At 39.3% G+C, this 26,505-nt stretch overlaps 1 protein-coding gene across 1 annotated transcript in view; it reads left to right on the top strand.

Annotated features, from left to right (window-relative positions):
- The window catches only part of LOC150087117 (protein O-linked-mannose beta-1,2-N-acetylglucosaminyltransferase 1-like), a 275,054-nt gene that overhangs the window by 67,327 nt on the left and 181,222 nt on the right, over positions 1-26,505 (top strand). Inside the window, exon 7 of the mRNA XM_090372379.1 lies at positions 14,797-14,867. Within this exon, the coding sequence (XP_090228505.1) occupies positions 14,797-14,867 (71 nt within the window). The remainder of the gene's footprint in view (positions 1-14,796; positions 14,868-26,505) is intronic.

Here is a 26,505-nt window from a genome sequence, read left to right as displayed (position 1 = left end):
ACATGAATTGTTGAGGAGGCTTTCATCCTGCAGTGGATTGATAATAGCTGCAGCTTGCCTTTTTTGCTTACCTGCCAAAACATCTTATACCCAGAGTTTCTGGCCATTCAGAAAAACAGCAATTGAAGGCATCCTCAAATGGCTGTGTAACCTATAACCAACATTTTACACAATGGGAACTGAAAGCAGTACTTTCTCTATCCCAGGCTAGTGCTGTTGGACTAGGCAAAATCTATTATGAGTTGATTAAACATCTTTCGTGAGGATCTATGGGTTGTCTGCTCTCTCTACAACAGAATCTGACTAGAAGAGTAATTTCTGGATTCCTGGCACATAGCAGTCGTACTTGACTTTCTTAAACCAGGAAAGGATCCAAAAAAAAAAAAAAAAACCAACCAAATAATTGTCGATCCAGCTCTTTGTGCAAGATTCTGGAACGAATGGTCAATGTTCAACTTATGTGGTATTTAGAAGTTAATGACTTCCTTTCCAGGACATACTGTGGCTTCCAAAGAAACAGGTTAACCGTTCGCCAGTTAATCCAAAAAAATAGACATCTATTTGCATCTGTTTGTGTTGCTTTTCTGAAAAGTGAGCACCAGGTTTTGGTTTTCTTTGATGTGGGAAAAAGCATATGACACAGCTTGGAGATTTGGAATTTTAAAAGATATTTACAACTCGTGTCTTAGGGAGACACATTGTCATTTTTATTAAAAATTTCCTCTCAAGCCAGTCATTCCAATTTCATGTAGAATCCACTCTCTTGGCCATCCATTTTTCCAAGAGGAGGGAGTTCCTCAAGGATCAGTGCTAAGTGTAATGCTTTTTGCTGTCAAAGTTAATTCTATTACTGAATAACTTCCTCCAACCATAAACAGTGCCATCTTCGTCAATGACATTTACATCTTTTCACAGTCATACAACATGAGGGTTATTGAAAGGAAATTACAGCATGCCATTGACCATATTAACTCTTGGGAAATGATAAATGGATTGAAGTTTTCTTCCCAGAGGACTGTTTGCATCCGCTTCTCTCAGGGGCACAACCTTCACCCTAAATTGGAACTAAAGCTCACACAAAATGCGATCCAAGTAGCACCCGAAACAAAATTCCTGGGCCTTATATTCGATAAAAGATGGATATTTTTACAGCACATCCATCAACTTTAAACAAATTGCTCAAAATGGCTGCACTTGTTACAGGCTATGTCCTCCAAAAAATGGGGTGCAGCTCGTTGCATGTTACTTCTGTTTTTTTTTTTTGTATCTTTTGTTTTAATTAGATTATTAGTCCCAGGTGTATGCATCGGCTAGAAACTACGACAGCTCGACACAGTCCACCATCAGGCCATTCAGATTGCCACTGCTGTGTTCCGAACATATATGCTCTCCAGAGCATATATGTTCGGGACACAGCAACCAAAGCAAATGTCAAAGCAACCAAATCATCCTTGTTTATTCAACAAAAGCAATTGTCATTACGGTGTTTTATATTTTACCACTCTTAGTAATCTACTGAGCCTGACACACTCGGTCAGATTTTATCCTGCAATAACTGTGTCAGCCATTTTTAGTTATTTAAAATGCTTAAAACTTTTTAGTCTTATTTAAAATTTGCATTTTTATACCCATTTACATATCTCTGTGGTTCTCCATGTTGTGAGCTGAGGTCACTGAATTCCTCACTATTATCTTTTATGTGACTTGGCACATCAGCATTAAACTGAAGCTGTGCCAAAAAAACCCATACCAAATCAAGTCTGTTAGGAATAACTGGTCCATCAGATAGCAAGTGGTCACTAGTGATAAGAACCATACTTAACTGGTTGTGAATAAGTTGTTTAATGTGAGTTACAATACAGTATATGAAATGAGGGTTTCCAAAAATGTAATATAGGCCTTTGTGGGTAGCACAGTGCATGTAAGCACCATTCTCCTCACACCAGGTGAAAGGGCACAGGTTTGAATCCTGTTAATGATGCAAGGAATTATCATGGGCAGTTTTCACAATGTCGCTAATTTAGTTGGTCTTAAGTGAAGATTGCAAAGTTTCCTCTAAGAAACTTGGGTTTTTCACCCAGCAAATTGACCACAAAACATACACATTTTACCGGCAATATGGGCTAAGTTGCTGATTTCCTAAAACACTACAATAATAATAATGTAATATAGCTAAAACTTGTCTAAAACTTGTCTGAGAGTGGTGCAATACTAGAACAGCTCATTACAGTGGCAAGTTTGTCTGCTGTTAGAATTAAAACAGTGCAGTTTAAATGTTGTCTGCAAAAACAGATGAAAGGACAAAATAGTCATGAGTGTTTACAGAGGTAAATAAATTCAGTTATTTGTGTTTAATGTTAATTGAAATGTGCTCCTTTCATCATCATCATCGTCATCCATTTTCAATCCACTGCAGGATGAAGGCCTCTCCAGCAACTTTCCAGTTCCTTCTGTTTTGCGAAGTGGCCATCCATTTACTATCCACGAACTTGTGAATTTAATCTGTCCATCTCCATTGTTAACTTCCTGGTTTTGTATTCGTTTAGCTCCTCTTGGGTACCATTCTATTATTTTCTTAGTCCGTCTGTCATGTCTTTGAGCTATGTGTCCTGCCCAAGACTATTTCTGTTCTTTAGTTTTGATAAGAATGTCCTTTATTTGTGTATGCTGCCTAATCCATGTGTTTCTCTTCTTATCTAACAGTCTGATTCCTAGTATAATTTGTTCCATTCTTCGCTATGCAGTTTTCAGCTTCTCTTCCATTCTTTTGGTGAGTGCCAAAGTTTCACTTAGATAAATCATGGTGGGGAGTATACATTGGTTCATTATTTTACATTTCAGACAAATTGAGAGATTGCTCCTCAGTATGTGACTATATTTCATGAATGCTATCCATCAAAAATTTATTCTTCTCTTGACTTCCAGCCATTTATCATTGTTACATGTGACTTGGCCCAGATAAGAATATGAATCCATCTTTTCAATTACTGCTACTTCAATGATTATATCCCTTTCTAGCATACTTATTCATCATTACTTTTGTTTTAGCCATATTCATCTTTAGCCTGAAATCCTTACTAACTCTGCATAACTGATTAAGATTTTCCTCTAATTCTTTGGGATCATGGCTTATGATCACAATTTCATCTGCAAATCATAAGTGGTTTAGGTACTCTCCATTCACATTGACTCCTTTCTGCGACCAGTCCAATCTTCTGAAAGCTTCAAGGGCACAGTAAACATCTTCGGAGATTTTGTGTCTCATTGTCGAACACCTTTCTCAATTTTAAATTTGCTACTTTCTTTGTCTAGTCTCATAAAGGAGGTAGCATTCTCATATATTTTCTTCAAAATCATAATGTATGGATTGTCTGTGTCTTTCCAATGCCCGAAACATTGCCTTATACTGTATTTTTTATTTTATTTATTTTTTTATTTTTAATGAAAACTCCAAACACGAGAGCTATTAGAACCTATAGTACTTAGTACTGAGGTGCCTCCGTAGCCAGGCGAAAAGGAGCAGCAGTGTGTAGCACACGCTTCTTGATTAGACCGGGGTTCGAGCCCGTCACCACCAAATACGGAGGATGCGGAAAGGTCAAGGAATGACCACCGCATATCCCGGAGCAAAATGGTCTTAGTTGCTAATGCTCCTAAAAACCAAACAAACTACAAACTTAGTACTGTGCTTGGATTGGAAGTCAAGAAGACGAAATAAGATATTTGTTAACATTAGACTTGAACTTCTGTAGACTGTAATTTTCAGGAAATACGTATGAAGGAACGTTGTTCCAGAAAATGGCAGTTGAATGAATAAACGAGGAAGATGAAAAGTTGGTTCTGTGAGTTTGAAGTTGGACAGTAAATGGATGTTGGCTGGTGGCGGCACATATTTGGACTGCTTTGAAAGAGAGAGCGGGAATTATAGAAGCCAAATCAGAAGAACAGTGCCTATGGAAGTAGCTGTAGAAAAGGCATTCAGCAGAAACAGTACATCTATAAGACAGCGAGTGGAGATACTCTGTTAGAGAGGAGTCGTTAATTAACATAACTGCCTTCTTCTGAATGGAATCTAGAAGTCTCAGAGAGGTTTTGGGGGCACTGTCCCAGATGTGGGAACAATATTGCATGGTAGGGCAGATTTGCAATTTGTACAGAGTCAACAGCTGTTTGGAAGAAAAGTAATGCCGAGAGTGAAAGAGAAAACCAAATTTTTTAGATGCAGAGGAAGCAATATTTGTAATGTGCTTGTGCCAAGAGAGACTAGAAGTCAGGGTAATCCCCAAAAGAGATATATCAACTTGCATAGAAATTGGAGAGTCACCAAAGATAAGCATGGGAGCAGAAGAATCCTTTTTGTGAGATATAAGACAAGATTGAGTTTTAGAAGGATTGAAATCAACTAAATTGTATTTGCCCCACTGGAGTATTACCTGGAGATCAGCATTTAAGGAATTGGTAGCATATATTCGAGAAGTTGAAGCTGATTGAGCAGGGCAAGGTTTCTCAAAATGGAAGGTGGAATGCAATGTGCTATCATCGGCAAAACTATGGATAGGATTTCCAGTAAATGGAAGAAGGTCATTAATATACAAGAGGAAAAGAGTGGGGGAAAGAACTGAACCTTGGAGGACACCAGCATTAGTGGAGAAGTTAGAAGACAGAGGGCCATCTACCATTACCCTCAATGAGCAGACAGAGAGAAAACTAGATAACCAATTACAAAAAACAGTTGGTAAACAAGATGGAAGCTTATTTAGAAGACTTTTATGCCAAACACAATCGAAAGGCTTTGAGATGTCAAGAGCAACTGCTTGTGTTTCACCAAACTTTTCCATTGAATTTGTCCATAAATGGGTAACATAAGACAGAATATCACCAGTGGATCGACACTGACAGAATCCATACTGGTGATCATTGATCAGACGAAAGGTTTCTAGGTAGTTTAAGAGTTGACAGTTAATTGATTTCTCCATTACTTTAGAAAGAGTAGAAGTAATTGCAATGGGACCATAATTGGATTGGAGGAATTTGGCACCAGTTTTTAGGAACTGGCATGAGTAAATTTCCAAGCTGAAGGAAAAACACCTTTGGAATAAGAAAGTGAAAAAAGGTGGCAAAGAACGGAGTAAGTTCAGGAGCACAGGTTTGGAGAACAAGTGGATAAATACCATCAGGATTTAGAGCTTTCTTAGCTCTCATCAACCGGTGGTATTTCATCGGTTGATGAGATTCATCTACCACCTAGTATTGCCTGGTAACGCAGAGGGGCAGCATTCCTCCATGTGGTGTGGGCGCCACACCTCGACCCCTGCTTACGTTGATTCACACCTTTGTGGTCATCAACAGGGTGCTTGTGCATGTAGCCTACACCCAGGATTACTAACAGTCCAACCATCATGAAGGTGCAAGCAGAGGATTTGGCTGTCACAGACCGTCCGGACATCACCGAAATTGGGTGCACTTGACTTGAATGTCATTCGAATATCAGTTCCATTAGCGTTTTATACTTTCAGATAGCAAGTACAGCTTGTACGGCATTCTCTTGTGTCTTTGTGGTCTCAGAAAGTTTTTAAATTCTGTATAGTGGGATCAACTGATGATGTTACCAACAGTAAATTCTAAGTGGCAAGCATCCAAGGAATTAATCGTGGATGCTATTAAAAGTTTCATACTATTAAGAAATATCGTTCAAGGTTTAGGCCTAAATGGTTATCTAATGAACTAATGAGACTCGTAACAGAGAAAAAAAATGCATGGGATGCATATAAATTATCAAGCGACTCAGAAGCCTATGGCAGATATAAGCTAGTCTGTAATCAGGTGACAAAGGAGGTTAGGCAGGCGAAGGCAGATTACGAGAAATCCTTGGCAAAAGATGCTAAGAAAAACAGCAAGGATTTATTTTCTTATATAAACTCTAAAAGAAAAGGGATGAATTTGATTGGTCCACTTGACATTGATGGTTCGACTGTTGATGATCCTGCTCAGATAGCAAACAAACTGAATGAGTATTTTGCATCTACATTCACACATGAGGAATTATTAAGGTTTGAAAATGGCAGAAGGTTATCAAATTGTAGCAGGATACTTAATGATTTTGTAATAACTGAGAGCAAAGTGGAGGAGAAATTATTGAAGTTAAACATAAGAAAAGCACCTGGGGTGGATGGGATCTATCCAGTTATATTAAAGGAGGCAGCAAAGCAACTAAGCAAACCTTTATCCATAATTATGAGAGCATCCTTGGAAACAGGGGAGGTTCCCCCAGACTGGAGATGTGCAAATGTATCCCCAATTCACAAAGGGGGATCGAAGAGTAACATGGGTAATTACAGACCAGTTAGTTTAACTTCTGTTCCGGGTAAAATAATGGAGTCACTTGTTAAAGATGCATTGCAGGATCATCTAGACAAGACTGCAGCAATAATTCAGACACAGCATGGGTTTCTTAAGGGAAAGTCTTGTCTGACAAATCTCATTGGTTATTATGATGTGGTTACAAAGGAACTGGATGCAAAAAATAATTTTGATATCATATATTTGGATTTCAGTAAAGCTTTTGACACTGTTGCGCATGGAAGACTATTGTACAAATTGGAGCAGAATGGTATTAAGGGTAAGTTGCTAAAATGGATAAAAGGATGGTTAAGTGGGAGAAGACATAGGGTGGTAATCAATGGGTGCTGCTCTTTGTGGACTAATGTTATTAGTGGAGTCCCACAGGGTTCGGTGTTGGGTCCACTGTTGTTTTGTATATTTATCAATGATATTAATGAAGGTATATCAGGCTTAATGTCGAAGTTTGCAGATGATACAAAGGTTGGCAGGGTTGTTAATGACAGTAATGGTAGTGTGCTACTGCAACAGGATCTAGATAATTTGGGCAGATGGGCTAAGAAGTAGCAACTGAAGTTTAATCGTGACAAATGCAAAGTACTGCATATGGGTAGAAGTAACCCCAGAGAAACGTACCACTGTGTGGTACTACACTTAAGGTGGTAGAAAATGAAAAAGACCTTGGAGTAATTGTGCAGTCAGATATGAAGTTTTCTGAGCAATGCAGACAGGCTGCCAGGGCTGGTCATGGGGGGTTTGTCAATGAGATATAGGAAATTTGCTAGCAGGGAAAAGGAGGTGATTAACCCTCTGTATAAGGCAGTGGTCAGGCCATGTCTGGAGGCATCATTTTAGGAAGGATGTAGATTTTCTTGAGAGTGTACAGAGAAGGGCAACAAGATTGGTGAGGGGAATGAAGGGATCCTCTTACCAAGAGAGGCTAAAGTTCTGCAATTTGCAGTGGCTGGAGACTAGGCACCTGCACGGTGATCTGATTGAGGTGTATAAGGCCTTTAATGGGTTGAGCACGCTGAATTGTGATGGGATCCTTCCACTTGTTCAGATTATGAGCCTAAGGGGGCATAAATTCAAATTAAGAAAGGACAGATGTAGAATAGATGTGCGGAAATTTGCCTTTAGCCAGTGGGTGGTTAATTGCTGGAGCAAACTTCCATCTGTCATTGTGGAAGTTGATAGGGTGAATAAATTTAAGGAGGAACTGGACAGGCATTTGGAGGGATTGGTGTGATTTTTTTTTTTTTTTTTTGGCTGATGCTGCATAAGCTCATACACTTGCTTTCTTGCATCACATGCCACTACTACTACTACAATCTCAAGGACCAAAAGGAGTCAAATGCCCTTCCATAATCCAAAAGTGCCAGGCATAATGGTATTTTATATTCATTTGCTTTCACCATTAGCTGCAATATTATGTGACACATCAAGATTCATCGTCAAAATCCTTCTGACATCTTTTTGACAGAAGACCACAGGAGGCATTGAATGGAGTGTGTTGTGAATGCTGTTTTACCAAGATTATTAATACATGAGTTGGAAGAAAAATGGGTTGCTAGCAGGTCAGCTTTATCCTTGGCTAAAGTGACAAGACCATCTAGTTTTGACAGAGGTGAGAGCAGAGGTGGCAAAAGTTGCGGCTTTGGCAAGAGACCAGAATGCTCGGCTACCATTAGGGAATGAAGCAAGTTTTCTACTCTTAGCCTGTTCAAAATCTAGTTTGGACTGATTAATAACTGCTTCACAATTGTTGCAAGCTTTGGTGTAGGCAGAAAATGCAACTGAAGAATTGGAAACAAGCCAATTACGATATGCAGCGTTCTTCTCTTGAACAGCCTTATCACATTTATTGGAAAACCAAGGTTTAGACAAAGGATGAGGTTTTAAAGTAGTGTGTAGAATACAGAATTCCATTCCAACAAGAATAATTTCACTGACAACATCTGAGCAAACGTTGACATCAGAAGTTTTGAAACAGTAATCCGACCAAGGAAAAGAAGAAAAGAAATATTGCAGGTCGTCCCATTTTGCATTCTTATAATGCCAAACAACACAGGGTTGGGAATAGCCATGAGATAAAGGCTCCATTGGAGAAGAGACAAGCACCAAGTTGTGATCTGAGGTGCCTAAAGGACTACTAACTTCGACTGTGTACTTAGAAGGGTTGTTTGTGAGAAAAAGATCAAGCGTGTTGGCTGTGTGGTTGGAATTGTCCCGTATTTTTGTAGGTAAATGAACAATCTGTGCAAGGTCATTAGTAATTACAAAAGCCTCAGAATCTCGACCAACTGTGTAGGTGTGACTAGAAAACGGAAGCCAGCTGGAGTTGTGAACATTAAAATCAGCAAGGAAAATTACCTCACTGTTAGGAAAGTTGGACTGGAGAAAGTCAAGTTGTAAAGAGAGGAAGTCAAAGTGCTCCAAGTGATTAGTGGAGTTGGGGAACTATAGAGACAACAGATGAATTTTACACAATGAGGTAGAGAGATTTTAAGCCAGAGAAGATCAGAAGGATGAGATTACAAATTACCAAGTCTCTGACATGGAATATGGGAATGGACATTTGCACAAGTACCACCTATGAGGCGAAAGCAATTATACAGTGAATAATTTGGTCAACTGAGATGAGCAGTAGTTAAATCAACCGATAACTGAAATTTTGTCAGAAAAAGTACATGAGGTTTGGCAGACTGCAAGTGGAAATGTACATCGTTGAGATTAGAATTGAGACCACGTATATTTGTGAAATCAATTAGGAAGTGTTAGGGAGGTTTAGATCTTTTCGCAGATACGCTTACTCTATTAGTTTGACCTGTCATGGTGTATTCAATAGTAAGAAAAGGTGAGGGGGGAGAAACATGCTGTATGAAGTAATGAAATGTTTGGATATGGCTACACATTTTTTTTTTTTTTTGTTATGAAAACCCCAAACATTAGAGGTATTAGAACCTATAATACTTAGTACCGTGCCAGGTTGAAGACAAAAGAAGATATTTGTTGATATTAGACTTGAACTTCTGTAGACTGTAATTTTCAGGAAATACGTATGAAGGAAGGTTGTTCCAGAAAACAGCAGTTGTATGAATAAATGAGGAAGATGAAAAGTTGGTTCTGTGAGTTTGAAGTTGGACAGTAAATGGCTGGTGGCGGCACATGTTTGGACTGCTTTGAAAGAGAGAGCGGGAATTATAGAAGCCAATTCAGAAGAACAGTGTCTATGGAAGTAGCTGTAGAAAAGGCATGCAACAGAAACAGTATGTCTATACGACAGTGAGTGGAGAGAATCTGTTAGAGAGGAGTCATTAATTAACCTAACTGCCCTCTTCTGAATGGAATCTAGAAGTCTCAGAGAGGTTTTGGGGGCACCGTCCCAGCTATGGGAACAATATTCCATGGTAGGGCAGATTTGGCGATTTGTACAGAGTCAACAGCTGTTTGGAAGAAAAGTAACACCGAGAACAAAAAGAAACCAAGTTTTTTAGATTCAGAGGAAGCAATATTTGTAACATGCTTGTGCTAAGAGAGATTAGAAGTCAGGGTAATCCCAAAAAAAGATATATATCATTTTGGCTAGAAATTGGAGTGTCACTAAAGATAAGCATAGGAGCAGAAGAATGAATCCTTTTTGTGAGATATAAGACAAGACTGAGTTTTAGAAGGATTGAAATCAACTAAGTTGTCTCTACCTGTAGATTTGCATTTAAGGAATTGGTAGCAGACATTCAAGAGATTGAAGCTGATTGGGCAGGGCAAGGTTTCTCAAAATGGAAAGTGGAATGCAATGTGCTATCATCGGCAAAACTATGGATAGGATTTCCAGTGGAAGAAGGTCATTAATAAACAAAAAGAAAAGAGTGGGGGGGAAAGAACTGAACCTTGGGGGACACCAGCATTAGTGGAAAAGTTAGGAGACAGAGAGTTATCTACCATCACCCGCAGTGAGCGATCATAGAGAACACTGGATAACCAATTACAAAAAACAGTTGGCAAACCATAAGGTGGAAGCTGTTTGGGAGACCTTTATGCCAAACACGATCGAAAGTGCTTTGAGATGTCAAGAGTTTCTGCTTCCGTTTCTCCAAACTTTTTCATTGAATTTGTCAATAAATGGGTAATATAAGCCAGAATATCACTGACAGAATCCATACTGGTGATCATTGATCAGATGGAAGGTTTCTAGGTAGTTTAAAAGACTTGGCGGTTAATTGATTTCTCCCTTACTTTAGAAAGAGTAGAAATAATTGCAATGGGACGATAATTGGATGGGAGGGATTTGTCACCCGTTTTAGGAACTGGCCAGATATGAACAACTTTCCAAGCAGAAGGAAAAACGCCTTTGGAATAAGAAAGTGAAAAAACAGGTTTTGAGAACTAGTGGAGAAATCCACTTGTTCTCAAAACCATCAGGACCTGGAGCTTTCTTAGCATCAAGATTTGTCAAAATCCTTCTGACATCCTTTTGACGGAAAACCACAGGAGCCATTGAATGGAGTGTGTTGGGAATGGTGGGATGTGTTTAACAAGATCATTAACACAGCAGTTGGAAGGAAAATGGGATGCTAGCAGGTCAGCTTTATCCTTGGTTGAAGTGACAACAGAACCAACTGTTGCAGCCAATAGCTTTGGCAAGAGACCAGAATGCTCGGCTACCATTGGGGCAAGAAGCAAGTTTTCTACTCTTAGCCTGTTCAAAATCTAGTTTGGACTGATTAATAACTGCTTTACAATTGTTGCAACCTTTGGTGTAGGCAGAAAATGAAACTGAAGATTTGGAAACAAGCCAATTACGATATGCAGCATTCTTCTCTTGGACAGCCTTAGCACATTTATTGGAAAACCAAGGTTTAGATAAAGGACGAGATTTTAAAGTGGAGTGTGGAATAAAGGATTCCATTCCTACAAGAATAATTTCACTGATACGATCTGAGAAAACGTTGACATCAAAAGTTTTGAAACAGTAATCCAACCAAGTAAAAGAAGAAAATAAATCTCGCAGGTAATCCCATTTTGCATTCTTGTAATGCCAAACAATACGAAGTTGGGAATAGTCATGAGATAGAGGATCCATTGGAGAAGAGAAAATCACCAAGCTGTGATCTGATGTGTCTAAAGGACCACTCACTTCGACAGTGTACTTAGAAGGGTTGTTTGTGAGAAAAAGATCAAGCGTGTTAGCTGCATGGTTAGAATTGTCGCATTCTTGTAGGTAAATGAACAATCTGTGTAAGGTCATTAGTAATTGCAAAAGCCTCAGCATCTCGACCAGCTGGGTCAGTGTGACTAGAAAACAGAAGTTATCTGGAGTTGTGAACATTAAAATCAGCAAGGAAAATTACCTCACTGTTAGGAAAGTTGGACTGGAGAAAGTCAAGTTGCAAAGTGAGGAAGACAAAGCTCCAAGTGATTAGTGGAGTTGGGAGAATGGTAGAGAATACAGATGAATTTAACACAATGAGGTAGAGATATTTTAAGCCAGAGAAGATCGAAAAGAGGAGATTCCAAATTACCAAGTCTCTGACAAGGAATATCGGAACAGACATATGCATAAGTACCACCTTTGAGGCGAAAGCAATCATCCAGCGAATGATTTGGGCAACTAAGATGAGCAGTGGTTGAATCAACCGATAACTAAGATTCTGTCAGAAAAAGTGCATGGGGTTTAGCAGACTGCAAGTGGAAATGGACATCGTTGAGATTAGAATTGAGACCACATATATTTTTGTGAAATGAACTAGGAAGTGTTTGGGAGGTTTAAATCTTTTCGCAGATAAGCGTACTCTATTAGTTTGACAATTCATGTTGTATTCAATAGTAAGAAAAAGTGGGTGGGACATGCTGTATGAAATAATGAAATTTTTGGATATGGCGTACACATGGTAAGAATATATCCAGATCCTTGACGTAACATGGCCTTGACGATGTCCTCCGCATACACGCTACTCAGACTACTTCCAGTCACTATCTGGCAGAGTAGAGGTAGCAGGATTATACACTAGTTGATCCAGAAGCCTCCTAAAGCGTTACCAATAGGTTTGGTCCAGTGTACTAACTAGCGGCCGGCGTGCGAACACCGTTTTATAGCTGTACCCTTGAAATGTAAGCAAGATTGGAACTCACCATGATGTTCATTATAACCTCAAAAGTCATGAGTCATACTGCATGATGGAAGAGATGGGAAAGGGTTGACCGGAACTTAGCTCTGGAGACTAAGCATGGGTTCCACCACTTCAAGCCTCCGATAAGCAAAGTGATGGTATTGCACCAGTTGATGAGAGTCATCTACCACCTAGTATTGTCTGGTAATGCAGAGGGGCAGCATTCCTCCATGTGGTGCCACAGCTGTACCCCAGCTTACGTTGGTTCACACCTGGGTAGTCACCTACCGTGTGCTTGTGCATGGAGGTTATACCCAGGATTAATAATAGTCACGCCATCGTGAAGGTATAAGCAGAGGATTTGGCTGTCACAGACCGTCTGGACTTTGCCGACATTGGGTCCAGTTGACTTGAATGTCACCCGAATATCAGTTCCATCAGTGTTTTAGAACTCCCAGGTAGCAAGTACAGCTTGTCTAGCATATATGAGAGAATGTCTGTGACAACCTCAAGGACCAAATGGAGTCAAATGCCCTTTCATAACCCACAAATACCAGGAATAATGGTGTTTTATATTCATTTGCTTTCACCATTAGCTGCAATGTTATGTGAAGGTGATCCATAACTGAGAATCCTGTCCTAAAGTCAGCTTGCTCTTTTGGTTGATTCTCTTCAAGTATTCTTTCTAATCTGTTAGTAATGACCCTTGTGAACAACTTGTAGATGCAGACAACAAACTAATTGGTCTATAATTTCCAATTTCTGACATATCTCTTTTTTTATGCAGCAAAATTATGATTGCATTATAATTAAACCTGACAGAAACTTGCCAGTTTCTGTCAGGTTTTTTCCCCTTTCTTGTCTTACATCTATATCAAGTGTGCATCTTACCATTCTGTGATCACTTCCAACACTTACCTTGTTCAGGATGGTAACATCGTTCACAATATATCTTCTGTTAATGAAATCAGCTTAATTCTCTTTTGAGGATTAAGTTGATTTCATTAGTTGTTAATCCATTTGGGCTCTTCCATGTCCACTTTCTGTTCACCCTTTTCTTGAAAAAAAATGTTCATTACTAACAATCCTCGAAATTCTGCAAATTTCACAAGTCTTTCACCTCTTTCACCAATTCCAATATTTCCTATATTTTCCATTTCTCCGCTGTTTTGTCTCTTTCCAACCTTAGAATTGAAGTCCCCCATAATAATGGTGTAGTGAGTTTTCTGTTCATCTAGAAGTCTCTCAATTTCAGTGTACATTTCTTCATCATCATGGCTCAATGTTGGTGCATATATCATTATAACCTTTAGTTTGTACCTCTTAGAAATCCTGATACTAGTCTTTTGAAACCATTGGTAATGTAGTTTTGAACTCCAAAATGTTGTTTTTTATAGCTTTATGAACCACAAAGCCAATTCCACCTTCCATTGGTGTACAGCAGATTTCCACTTGACAAACTTATAAGTGATTCATTTCTTTTTCTTGTTTTAACCTAGCCGATGATATTTCAATTCACATTTTCTAATTCCTTTTCCAGTTCTAATATCCTATCTTCACCGATGAGCGACCTTACGTTGTAACAGGCCAAGTTCAGTTTCCGTGCATTGCAGCCTGGTCGTACCCAGAGATTCTTAGCACCCTACTCTGATCCTCTCATTGCCATAAGAGGGGGAGTGAAAGCCGCTGGGGACTGAGGACCATTTGTTTCTTCATTTTGTCATGTGCTGGAGGGGTGGGTCTTTTCCTCTTCAAGCTGACCAGGTGTCTTGAAGAGAACAACTCTACACGTTCATTGCCACCAAAGTGATGTAACAGGGTTTACCATCGAGAAGGTGTGCATGAGTGGATTTTAGGGAGGCAGGCTAACTGGACTTCTCCTAAATCTTCTAAAATAGAAAGATATTGGATCCATCAGTGTTTTAGACTGAGTGTCTGATAACACGCAGAATGCTTGTTTCCCTCTAAGCCCCTGTGCTCCTTTAAAACTGTTCAACCTCTAAGTATATATACCTCACAAAAACCTTTAAAAAATTTTAAATCTGGCACCCCTCGATCCCAAGGGTGCCAGATTTTAGAGAGATTACTGAGATTTGGAAAGTCCTGCTCTATACATTTCCTTTGTCATGTATATCCACAAATCTATTGCAGATGAACCAAATATATCACAAGGCAGCATTTGCCACTTTTGTTTAGATTCCTAGGACTTCTTTTCTCTTTGCAGTTTAATACGCTTTCAGACAGGATAGAGAATAATTTTTGCATATAATTGAATCATTATAAGCTATTCCCTGTTTGATTTTTTTTTTTATAAATGTTTAAGAAAATCCATCTTTTTATTTTTTAGGTTTTAAACAATAGGGTTTATGATGTTCCAGTTGCTATAATTGCAAGCAACAGACCTCATTATTTATATAGGTAGGTGATTTTAAGATATTTTCAGATAAAGGATGATAACAATATTCATTTTATAGAGTGGCTATTTTGAGGATTGTGCTCAAAGAAAACACACACACACACACACACACACACACACACACACACACACACACACACACACACACACACACACACACACACACACACACACACACACACACACACACACATCATCTCCAGCCATTTTTACTTGGTCAAATCCATTGATAATGTGATTGTAGAAAACAACAAACTGCAGTTGGTGACACTTGATTGTTTCAGAAAATGTTATGCTGCTGAGCGAGTTCATTTTCTTGTTCTTCTTTTAACTAGAAATTATAAATAAAAATATCTTCAATTTATTCCTATCATTTAACATTTGGCAGCACAAAGCTTAATAAAAGTTTATGGAGACTCTTGGCATGCTGCTTTCTTGGTATTTGCTTATTATTAATGATCCATAAAATAATCAAGTGCTGTTGATTATGATTTGCTGTTCATAACTGGATAGAGGCTTCTCTTTCATTCTCTCTCTCTCTCTCTCTCTTATCGAATATGGGCTACCAGAGCTTGGCAGCCTTGGAGGGGGGGGGGGCCCTGATTGAAGTTTATAAGGCACTGAGGGAGTTATTAAAATGAATGAAAGTGCAAGAAAGAGGTTTAGACTAGAAGCTTTCTTTTATCCAGAGAGCCATTGATTACTGGGGAAAAAATGCCTCTGCAGGTAGTTGGGGGTTAGCAGTTTAAAGAAATTCAAAGGTCATGGATAATAATAATATATTTTCTTATATACCTTGGTACAAGCAAAAGCCTGTGGCTTCCTTGCACTGTATGGCTAATACTTATGCTTACTTACTATAATTAAACTGTTACATCTGATTAAGTATAAAATCAGGATATAAAATCTTTATTTTTAATTTGCAATTAAAAGAAGACAGTGCTTGCTCAGCATTGTAGTTTTATGAAGCAATAAAATTATACTAAAGCTGGAGATGACTGCACAAAATTGCAGTTGAGTGATGCAATTATCTTCAAGTATTGGGTATTTATATACAATACCCAGATGTGTTACAGCATGTTTTTGTATTTTCCCTAACCTCAAATTTAGTAGCCACTTGATAGTTCCATATCAGTGAGACTTATTCTAATAATGGCCTCGTAACAATGACCAACACGTTTTTTTGTTTTCTTCTTCTTCTTCTTCTTTATGCCACAGCAAAAGTTGCAGACTCAGGAAATTGATCTGCTGATTCCGAAAATACCAAAATTTCCTATCACATCTCCACTGAAGATATACTGAAGTTTTAGTAACTTAATGAACAACCAATTTCAAATAGCATACAGTAAAACATATAAGTCTGTTAAAAATGAGTTTTAATCATTTTATGATACATTAATCAAACATAACGTAATATATGTAGTACATTATGTTTGATTAAAGCATTGTAAAATGAATAAAACTTTTTTAAGAATTATATATTCTTTTATAAGAATCTTAAAAATTTTTAAAAATAAAAATTTTTAAGAGAGTGGCAAACATTTATTTCCTTAGACATGTTTGCTATTCATAGTTTTTCTTATAGTCCATTTTATTTTCCCTCTTAAAAAACTAGTAGTAATCTCCCATAATGGCAGTATTCCAATGACCTGTGTATCACATTTCCATAGTAGATATATTCTGATGAAAGCATTCCCCATTTCTCATCTTTACATCTCTCAAATTTTGAGGGAAAAAACTGAGATAGGAATGAAGAAAATGAATTTTCAAAGACAGACAATGACATTTTGGTAGCCCATATCTTTATAATATTGTAGTAAAGTTGACATCAGAGCTTCCTAATTGTCTTCTTTCCTTCTTCCAAGAAATCCATGCACAGCTAGTCTACTGGTATCCTGTAGCTTTTCATATACATCACATTTCAGCAGTTTCTTTATTTGAGGCCCTTTGATTCCTTCTTTCAGTTTTGAATCTGTTAAATTAGAAAAAACTTCCTTTAGCTAGTAGAATCCATTTCCTTTTTTATTTAGAACCTTAACAAAATTCTTTGTTATTCCAAGTTTTATATATTCAAAGGTGGAAGAAGAAGAAACTTTTTCAGTTTAACCATTGGAACATATTTGATATTACTTCTCACTAGTAGGAAGAGTAAACTAGAGGTTAGAGGGAATGCATCGTGCCCATGCATGCTTTAACATCCAGGAACTATACAGGGTGATTCACTACCAGTGCGACAAACTTGCAGGAGGTGTAGGGGGCACAAAGACAAATCGGAATCACATAGCATTGCAGGGTCCGAAATGCCTTCGTCATGCAGTAGAGGACGTTGAACGGGAGGTCGCGTGAACAGCGATCCCGCTGGAAGTCAGCATTTGTGAACCGATTCCCAAGGCAGTAGGATGGACGAGTATTCAAACATTGAACTGGCCGACATGCACCTCACGTATGGAGCTGCGGACTGTAACGGGCACACCGCTCTGCGCTTGTACCAGGAATGTTTACTGCATAGGCGTGCTCCTCATCATACACACGTGTGCACAGAAGGTTACGTGAGACTGGTTGTGTCACGAGAGGTACCATGAATCGAGAGCGAATGACGAGGACGCCAGACAATGAGGGAATGTCCTACGTCTTGCAGAAGGCAATCCGTGTACGAGTACTCGAGCGATAGGCCAACGATTGGGTATTTCCCAATCCACTGTATGGAGGATACTGTCAACAAACCAAATAAGTTCATACCATCTGCAACGCGTCCAATCATTGGAGCCTGCGGATTATCCACTCCGGAGGACTTTTGCTACTTGGTTTCTTCAACAGAAACGGTTCGCAAATGCTGACTTCACGTGACCTCCCGTTCAACGTCCTCTACCGCATGACGAAGGCATTTCGGACCCTGCAATGCTATGTGATTCCAATTCATCTTTGTGCTCCCTACACCTCCTGCAAGTTTGTCGCACTGGTAGTGAATCACCCTGTATTTTTGGGTTGTTATTACCTAAGTGTAAAATCTTACATTTTACAGCATTAAAACATAGTTATCACTTGCTAACCATTCCTGAGTCCTATTCAAGTTCTCAATGGATCATTATTTGATGTTAGCAAGAGGACCAGGTCAGTGGTCATTAACCACTCAAACAACATGTCTTGCGATGTGGAAAGAGCTATGACACACCCAAAGCAATAATAAACTTTATCAGTTTGAACAGGATCCACAGCTTTGGCGCTCTAGCACCAAAACAGTACGAAGAGAAGAAGTAGTGCTTGCACGAGCACGGATAGGACATACATATCTGACTCACCTTCACCTACTTACAGGAGAGGATCCTCCTCATTGTCCACACTGTTCCTCGCACTTATCAGTCAAACACATTCTCGTTGACTGCCCTCACTATGATCAGGAGAGAATATCCATCCTCCTTTCCCTAAAAAATCTTCCAGAACCGAAGACATTAAAAAATATTATAGGTGACGATGCAAACATCAACGAATTCTTCTCTTTTTTGAAAAAAATTGGATTGTATCATAAATTTTAAAACATCACTCTAATAAACCATAAATTGATTCTATCTGAAATTTGATTTTTATTATTTTCCTATGAATAGGCGCACTATAGCCCCAGCAGCTCGTGCGCCATTAAACCCCCATTACAACAACAACAATTAACCACTCACCTTCAGTGGCCTTCATGCCATCTGTGAATTATGGCATTATATTCTGTAATTATTGCTGTTATTTAATAAATTCAGTGATAGGTTCAGTCCTAACACTCATTCCTTTTAGGTGGTGTTGGTGGGGGGCAAATTTCTAACCGTAATGGCCATGGGTTCCAAGTATATTCTATGGCCAAACAATTTCTCTGATTCATGTAGTGCTCTCCCTCTCTGTAAGGGGATAAGTTCATGGGTTAGTTTATCTTGTTTCATTAGTTCTGTAAGTACTGAAATGAGAAAACTTTGGTTTCTTGCTTGTTTACTTGACCACCAAGTGGCACTGCTGCCTCTATATGGCAGCAATAAGGTACCAACTTGGAATATACAGTTTTCGTTGATTGAGCCTTAAAACTCATGAGGATGAGGACACATTATTGAATGTCATGGTAAGGACCATGACAACAATGTTACCGCATCCGGGGTAGCCGATGCGCCAGCACTGGGGACCCAGGGTGCTGGTGTAAAGTGGACCACTGGCCATAGCAATAAGCTTACTACGCCGAAAAGGGCAATTAACATTGGCGAATGGAATGTTCGAACGGGACACCACGTTGGACAAAAGGAAATCATTGCCCAAGAACTACTTAGGTGCAAGGTATCAATCGCGGCATTATCCGAATTAAGGCTCACCGGGTCTGGAACGATGATCATCCAACCACCAGCACCTAACGAAGCGGTTATGCTATTCTACTCTGGTGGTGAGAAACGTGAAGCAGGAGTGGGCTTTATGGTCGATGTTCAGGCCACCAGTAGTGTGATCGCTTTCCAACCAATATCGGACTGCCTGGCAGTCCTTACTGTCAAGGGCACCATCAAGACCCATATTATCTCCGCCTATGCACCAACTGAGACTAGCCTGGACCCGACCAAGAATGACTTCTACAACCAGCTCCAACATACGCTGGATTCAATTCCACAGACAGAAGTGATCATCCTCGCAGGGGACTTTAATGCCCACATTGGCGTGGACAGATCTGGTTGGGAAACAACAATGGGCAAGTTTGGCCATGGGAAGATCAATGACAACGGACTACGTTTGTTGTCCTTTGCCGCATCTAACAACCTGATCATCGGAAACAGCCATTTCCAGCACCCTCAAAAACATCAACTTACATGGCGAAATCCATCTGGCAAGGACTCAGCAATCCTAGACTACATTCTGATCAACGCCCGATTTCGCTCATCACTCATGGACGTTCGTGCCATGAGGGGACCTGATTGCAGATCTGATCACTACCTCATCCGGGCTAAGGTGCAGCTCAAATTACGGCATGCAAAAAGGTCATCTCGGTCAGCCAAGCTGGACTGGAGGCAGCTAATGAATGCTGCCAACAAAAGGGCATATCAGATCGCCCTATCCAACCCCTTCGAGACGCTAGCCGTGCCCGAGGATATAAATGAAGAAGAAAATCAGATCTCTGATGCCATCCTGGAATGTGCCAAGCCCCTATGTCCACCTGCCCGACGTCGAATGCAACCATGGATATCAGACGAGTGCCTCGACCTCGTGGACAAACGGAAACAGGCAAAGTTGGTCGACTTTGAACGGTACCGGCAGCTCAACCGAGAAGTCCGACAGAGGATGACAGCGGAAAGAGAAGCATACTGGAACCAAGTGGCAGACGATCTTGAAGTGGCGGCATCCAAGAACGAGTACCGCACCCTCAGATGTCTGAGTGGAAAGACCAAATTGACTAGTGACAACATCAAGAATGCTGATGGGACCTTCGTGCGATTACCGTCCGAACGCCTGCAACGGTGGAGTGAATTCTTCAAAGCATTGTATAATCACGACCCACCTCAGGGACCGCCAGAAGCCGCACTATCGATCGATCCCCCTGAAGTCTCCATGGTCGATGTTGAGCCTACAGTAGAAGAAGTGAAAGCAGCCATACAATCCCTAAAGAATGGCAGGGCACCAGGAGTGGACCAAGTCACCACAGAAGCGATCAAAGCCGGGGGAGATGTACTGCTTCGCCGACTACACTCACTCCTTAAAACCATCTGGTGCACTGAACAAATTCCACTAACATGGAGGAAAGCCATTATCGTACCGATCCGCAACAAAGGTGATAACCAGGATTGCAAGAACTACTGTGGCATGAGCCTCCTTTCCATCATCGGAAAGGTCTTTATGAAGATCATCCAGTCAAGGCTGCAAAAACATTGCGAGCAAACCGGTCGAGAAGAACAGGCAGGATTTAGACCCGGGCGAGGATGCTGTGATCAAATCTTTGCCATCCGTCAGCTGATGGAGGAGAGGATCCGGTGTGGACAGCGAACCGTCATTGTTTTCATTGACTTTAAGTCTGCTTTCGACTGTGTCCATCGGCCTGCCTTATGGAAACTACTAGAGGTCGAACATGTACCTCGAAAAGTCATCACACTCCTCCAAACTGCATACAATGGTTTAACCAGCCAGGTGCGCATCCAGAATGATTTATCTGAGGAATTTACCATCCAAACTGGAGTCCGCCAAGGGGATGTAGCCTCCCCGTTGCTTTTCAACATCGTGGTCGACGCCATTATGAGGCAAGCATTCAGAAACAGACGGGGCATACAATATGACAAGGATCACTATGTGACTGACCTGATGTTTGCCGATGATAGTGCTATCTTTGCTGGTAACGACTCTGAAGCCACGGACATCCTCTACGACATTGCCCGCATTGCCCGTCCATACGGTTTGAAGATCAATGCTGATAAGACAAAGGCCCTGACAACAGATGGGTCGCAAGCCACCATCTATCTCGAAGGCGTCCAGATCGAGCAAGTGCAGGACTTTAAATACCTTGGGTCGCTGGTCCAGGAGAAGAAAGTTGCATCCACCATGGAAATCCACAGCAGAATTGGACAGGCGGCCACTGCGTTCGCCTCGCTCAAATGGTGTCTGTGGAAGAGGACCAACATTTCCTCAAAGACTAAAATCCGACTCTTCCGGACTTTGATCCTGCCCATTCTCCTTTACGGATCAGAAACATGGATTTGTCTCAAGCTAGATTTAAACAAACTTGAGGTATTCTAAATGCGATGCCTGCGGCAGATTTTGGGCATCTCACTTCGTGACCGCATCACTAATGATACCATCCGCACCAGATGCCAACAGCAACCAACCATTGCCGACCAAATCCAGAAGCGAAGGCTTAGATGGTTTGGCCACGTATGTAGAATGGGCACGAACAGAATACCATCCACACTCCTTTGGAGACAACGACCCACCCAATGGAGCATCCAACGGACTGCGCCTAGGAAAACGTGGGCCAAGCAAGTGGAAAATGACTTGAAGAGCCGACGTCTCGACCTTAACCAGGCCAGGACTGACGCCATGGATCGTAAAGTATGGAAGAACATCACAGAGCAAGTCCGAAACCCTGCAGCACCTACAGAAGCATACTGGTTGCGTGGCCAACCGCCTCCCCCAGCTGCCAGCTAAGGACCAAGAAGAAGAAGAAAGACAATGAAACTGTAAATCCTAAGAGACAAAAAAAAAAAAAAAAAAAAAAAGCTTTACACAAGTATCTATCCTTCTTTTTTTCCAGAAGTGCTTATTATAAAATGCTGTATATACTTAAAACAGTGAAGAGGCTTCAACTTGGAGATTTACTTATTGAAACAATTACTTAGCACTCAGAGTCACTTTTAAAATCATGATCCTCTGCTTGTATCCGTATATAGTTAATTCTCATGACACCTTTAATACTTCCAAAGGCATCATCTCTGAGTGCGACTTTTGGACTGTTACCGAAGAGTAGATTATCCAGAAATGGTATGACCAAAAGGTTATTCAACAAAACAAATAGTAATATAGTCTCTTTCACAAACCTATAATATTATTATCACTTTTAATACTCATCCTTACTAGAAAGAGTCAAAGTAGGCTACTTAAATTATATGCTACCATATATTCCCAGGCTGATCAGCTGTTATAGATGTCAAAAAAAATATGGCTATTCCCAAATAACATATTGAAGAACTTCAGTTTGCGCGCGCGCACACACGCACACACGCACACACACACACACACACACCTAACCTTTCTATAAACAGTGAAATAAAGTATTTTCTTCCCTCATGATCAAATCATTAAGCATATGCTTAATGATTTGATCTTGTAACTGTATTACTGGATATTTCTAACGTCTTTCTTATTGTAAAATTGTGTAATGCTTTAATGATATTTAGCAAATGAGGTTGAAAGATATCTGTGAATCTGGTGTAATTAAAAATCATTTGGAAGATGCAAATGCTACAGTGGCTTCTGACAAGGAAAAGCTAAGAAAAGCACATTACAGGGCTGACATCATGCTCGTGAAAGAAATGAATGTTTTTCTTAATCTAATACTCTATCTGAATTATTTTTTTTTTGCATTCCTCTCTCTCTCTCTCTCTCTCTCTCTCTCTCTCTCTCTCTCTCTCTCTCTCTTTTTTTTTTTTTTTTTTTCCTGGAGACTAAGCACAGTGCCTAATGGAAAAGACAACCCTATCCATGAGTTATTCAGTGTTTTTCAGCCCTCACAACATAGCCACTGTAGAATTTGCACCCATTAACCTAAGACAACAACAACAATTCATACAATTTTTGCCATCTTCATCACTGATAGCATCCAGATGAGATAGAAAAACTGTAAATGCAAGTACAGAACAAATCTTTAAGGACATATTGATGCCTGTTTTTTTTTTTTTTTTTAATGATGTCCAACATTTCTTTAATAATGTCAACATAATTTTCTGCTTTAATATTGCCTAGGAAACTGTCAGTGACACTTTAAACAGTTACAAAATTATGAAGAAAAGTGACTTTGATACATTTTTTCTGGAGGAGTCTGTCGTTGCAATCTGGAACCTTAAGAGCTCAGCTTAATTTTTTTCTTCTTCTTTTTTTTTTTTTTTTAATTTGTAAATTGAGGTTGCTGAGAAGATCATTTAATTGTGATTTAAATAAAGAGAAAGCTCATTGCAGTAGACTGTTGAAAGTCTGGATCCATAAATTAAATTGTTATATATGGTACATTGCTTGAGTTCTGCACTGGATTCTTCTTATTTTAAAGGCTATTCTTCAGATGGCTCTATTACTTGTAGCTTCTTATCACTGAATTATTGGCTGAATATCAAACAGCAGGTTTACATATTGTATGGGAATATTTCAGCTTTGAATAAAATCCAGATATGAAGGGAAGTTGATAGCGTAAATAGATTCAAGGAAGAACTGGACAAATTTTTGGAGCAAATAGATAGGTGAAATGGGTTTTTTTTTTTTTTTTGGGCTGATGCTGTATAAGCTTTGTTTTCTTGCATCATATGCCACTGCTAATGCTAATATGATTCAGACAGAAATAACAATCACACTATGAACCTTTGTTGCTATCCATACCATTGATCTTACATCCAAAGTTTAACACATGCCTCTTAATTATTGTTATGAAAACTTTTTTTTTTTTTAATTAAAACCCAGACATTCTACTAATAACATTATTCCACGAAAAGCAGTTTCCATTGATTACAACTGGATGAGATGATTAAGTGGGAGAAGACAGAGGTCTTCTCCCACTTAATCATCCCTTTATCCACTGTAGCAACTTTACCTTAATGCCACGCTTCTCCAATTTGGACAGCACTCTTTTATGTGCAGCAGTATCAAAAGCTTTCCTGAAATACAAATATGTGATATCAAAATTATTTTTTGCATCCAGTTCCTTTGTGATCAGATCATAGTATCCAATCAAATTGGAAAATATTTACACTTAATAAACCCATGCTGTGTCTGAACTATAACTGCAGTCTTGTCTAGATGATCCTGTTATTACTTCTTCAGCCAGCGACTCCATTATTTTTCCTGGAACAGAACTTAAACTAACAGGTCTGTAATTACTGATGCTACCCTTTGATTCTCCTTTTGAATTGGGAATATGTTCACACATCTGCAGTCCATGGGTCTTCTACTGAATCCAAGAATGCTCCCATAATTATGGCTAAGGGTTTGCTTACTTCCTTTGCTTCCTCCCTTAATATAATTAGATAGATCCCATCCACCCCAAGTGCCTTTCTTATGTTTAACTTCAACAATTTCTCTTCCACAATTCCTCTCACTTATTACAAAATTATTTAGCTTTAGTTAGAGTTTGATAAACTTCTGGCATCCCCTTCCCTAAAGTTAGTAACAGTAAGGGTTTCGAATCCACATGTTTTACAAGTTTTTGCAGCTCTGGCAAACGCTAAGTCTTTATTTGTACAGTATTTAGCCATTTTATTGATTTAATTGTTATATTAAATTATTTTCTATAAGTAGCTTATAGACTTAGTCAAGCTGCTTGGTTTATTTTGAATTTAGATAGCATGATTTTGAAAGTTCATTAATACTTAATACTTAGTGTCCATAGATTTACCATTCGTAACTTGCCGCCATTATTTTGCATTACAACGTATATCCCAAACTAGATAGTTTAAGGTAAAACTAGTTAGTGAAACACATGGCACGGTATTAGAAATCTGTTAGTTTAGTATAGTATAGTATTATCAATTAATCAGTAAAATTTATTAATCTTGTTAAACTTCATTGTCAGTTAAATTGTACTTTTTTAACTAAATACTTATAACGACTTAGATTTTATGAACGTAACATTATTAATTAATACATATACGGAAGTTACATAATGAAACTCGGAGATAATACTCGATAATGAAAAAAAATATATATATATATATATATATATATAGTGTTATAACTGCATTAGGATATAAGTTTAGGGTTATAATTTTGTATTGAAATCATGACTCAGGGCAGCAAAGCAAATGGCTCTGGCTAATGGGAGTGCTGTGGCTCAGGGGAGAACTTGGGGGGGGGGACAGTTGTCTTCTGAATCACAGCCTTTTAAAATGTACTGCTTGTTTGAAGTTTGTTGAGCAATCAGGGAAGGGACATGATATTGCCAAGGGGAATGTCTTTGTGTGTGCATAATGTAAGGAGTGTGAGGAAATCAGGCGACAACTCAGCATTGTTATGGGCCTATATGAGAGCTTGAAGGACAGGGTAGATGCCCTTGAAGGATCTAATTTGAGGGGCCCATCAAGCTCTCAGCTGCCCACATCAGTGCCAGAACTTGCACTTGAACATCACGCAACACAGCAGCAACCCCCAATGCAGAATGCACTGGTCCCACAGGAACTAGTAGTTGTTGGTGACTCTATTGTCAGGGAAACGGGGAACATATTGTGCAAAAAAGGATAGGTGGAACAGGACCAGGGCATGTTTGCCAGGGGCAAAGGTTGATGATGTCATAGAGCAGATATCATCTTTTAAGAGCACAAAAGGTGATATTGTTGTACATGTTTGCACTGATGATATTAAGAGTAGGTTACTAGCAGAATTACTTAACAAGTACAGGTAACTGTTTAAAAAAAAAAAAAAAAAAGCTTGAATTAGGGTTGAATTTGAAAGTGTCTACAATTCTGCCGAGACACGATAGGAGGGAGTATATGATGAGAGCCTTGTCAATCAATTCGGCCCTGGAGGGAATGTGCAAGGTGCCGTGTAATTTGGGTTTAAGTTACTTAAAGTTATTATTATTATTTTGAAATTTATAAATTTATTTCATTATAAAATGGGTACAATATAAAGGGTACGGTACAATATCCATTGTACCATATCTTTTTAATTTTGTGGTGATGTATAATTGATCTTTATTTAGTATCTCTATATAAAGAATAAAATTATTATATAGGTATATATTAATTAAAAGGTCGAAACTACTGTGTTAGGTATTTCTTTTGGCCTAGGGGTGTCGTGTAAAAATTACTGGGACAGTAAGGACGCCGTGAACCGAGAAAGGTTGGGAACCTCTGCACTACCCCATAATTTTGAAAATCATGAGGAAAATGACATACCAAGCCATTAGGCACCCCAGATGGAAAATGGGAAACATTCAGGACACTA

The sequence above is a fragment of the Mastigoproctus giganteus genome, chromosome 4 (assembly GCF_048544385.1).
Source record: "Mastigoproctus giganteus isolate SK-2022 chromosome 4, ASM4854438v1, whole genome shotgun sequence".
Lineage (NCBI taxonomy): Eukaryota > Metazoa > Arthropoda > Arachnida > Uropygi > Thelyphonidae > Mastigoproctus > Mastigoproctus giganteus.
Note: the sequence above shows the minus strand (reverse complement) of the source record. Positions and strands in the feature narration are given on the sequence as shown.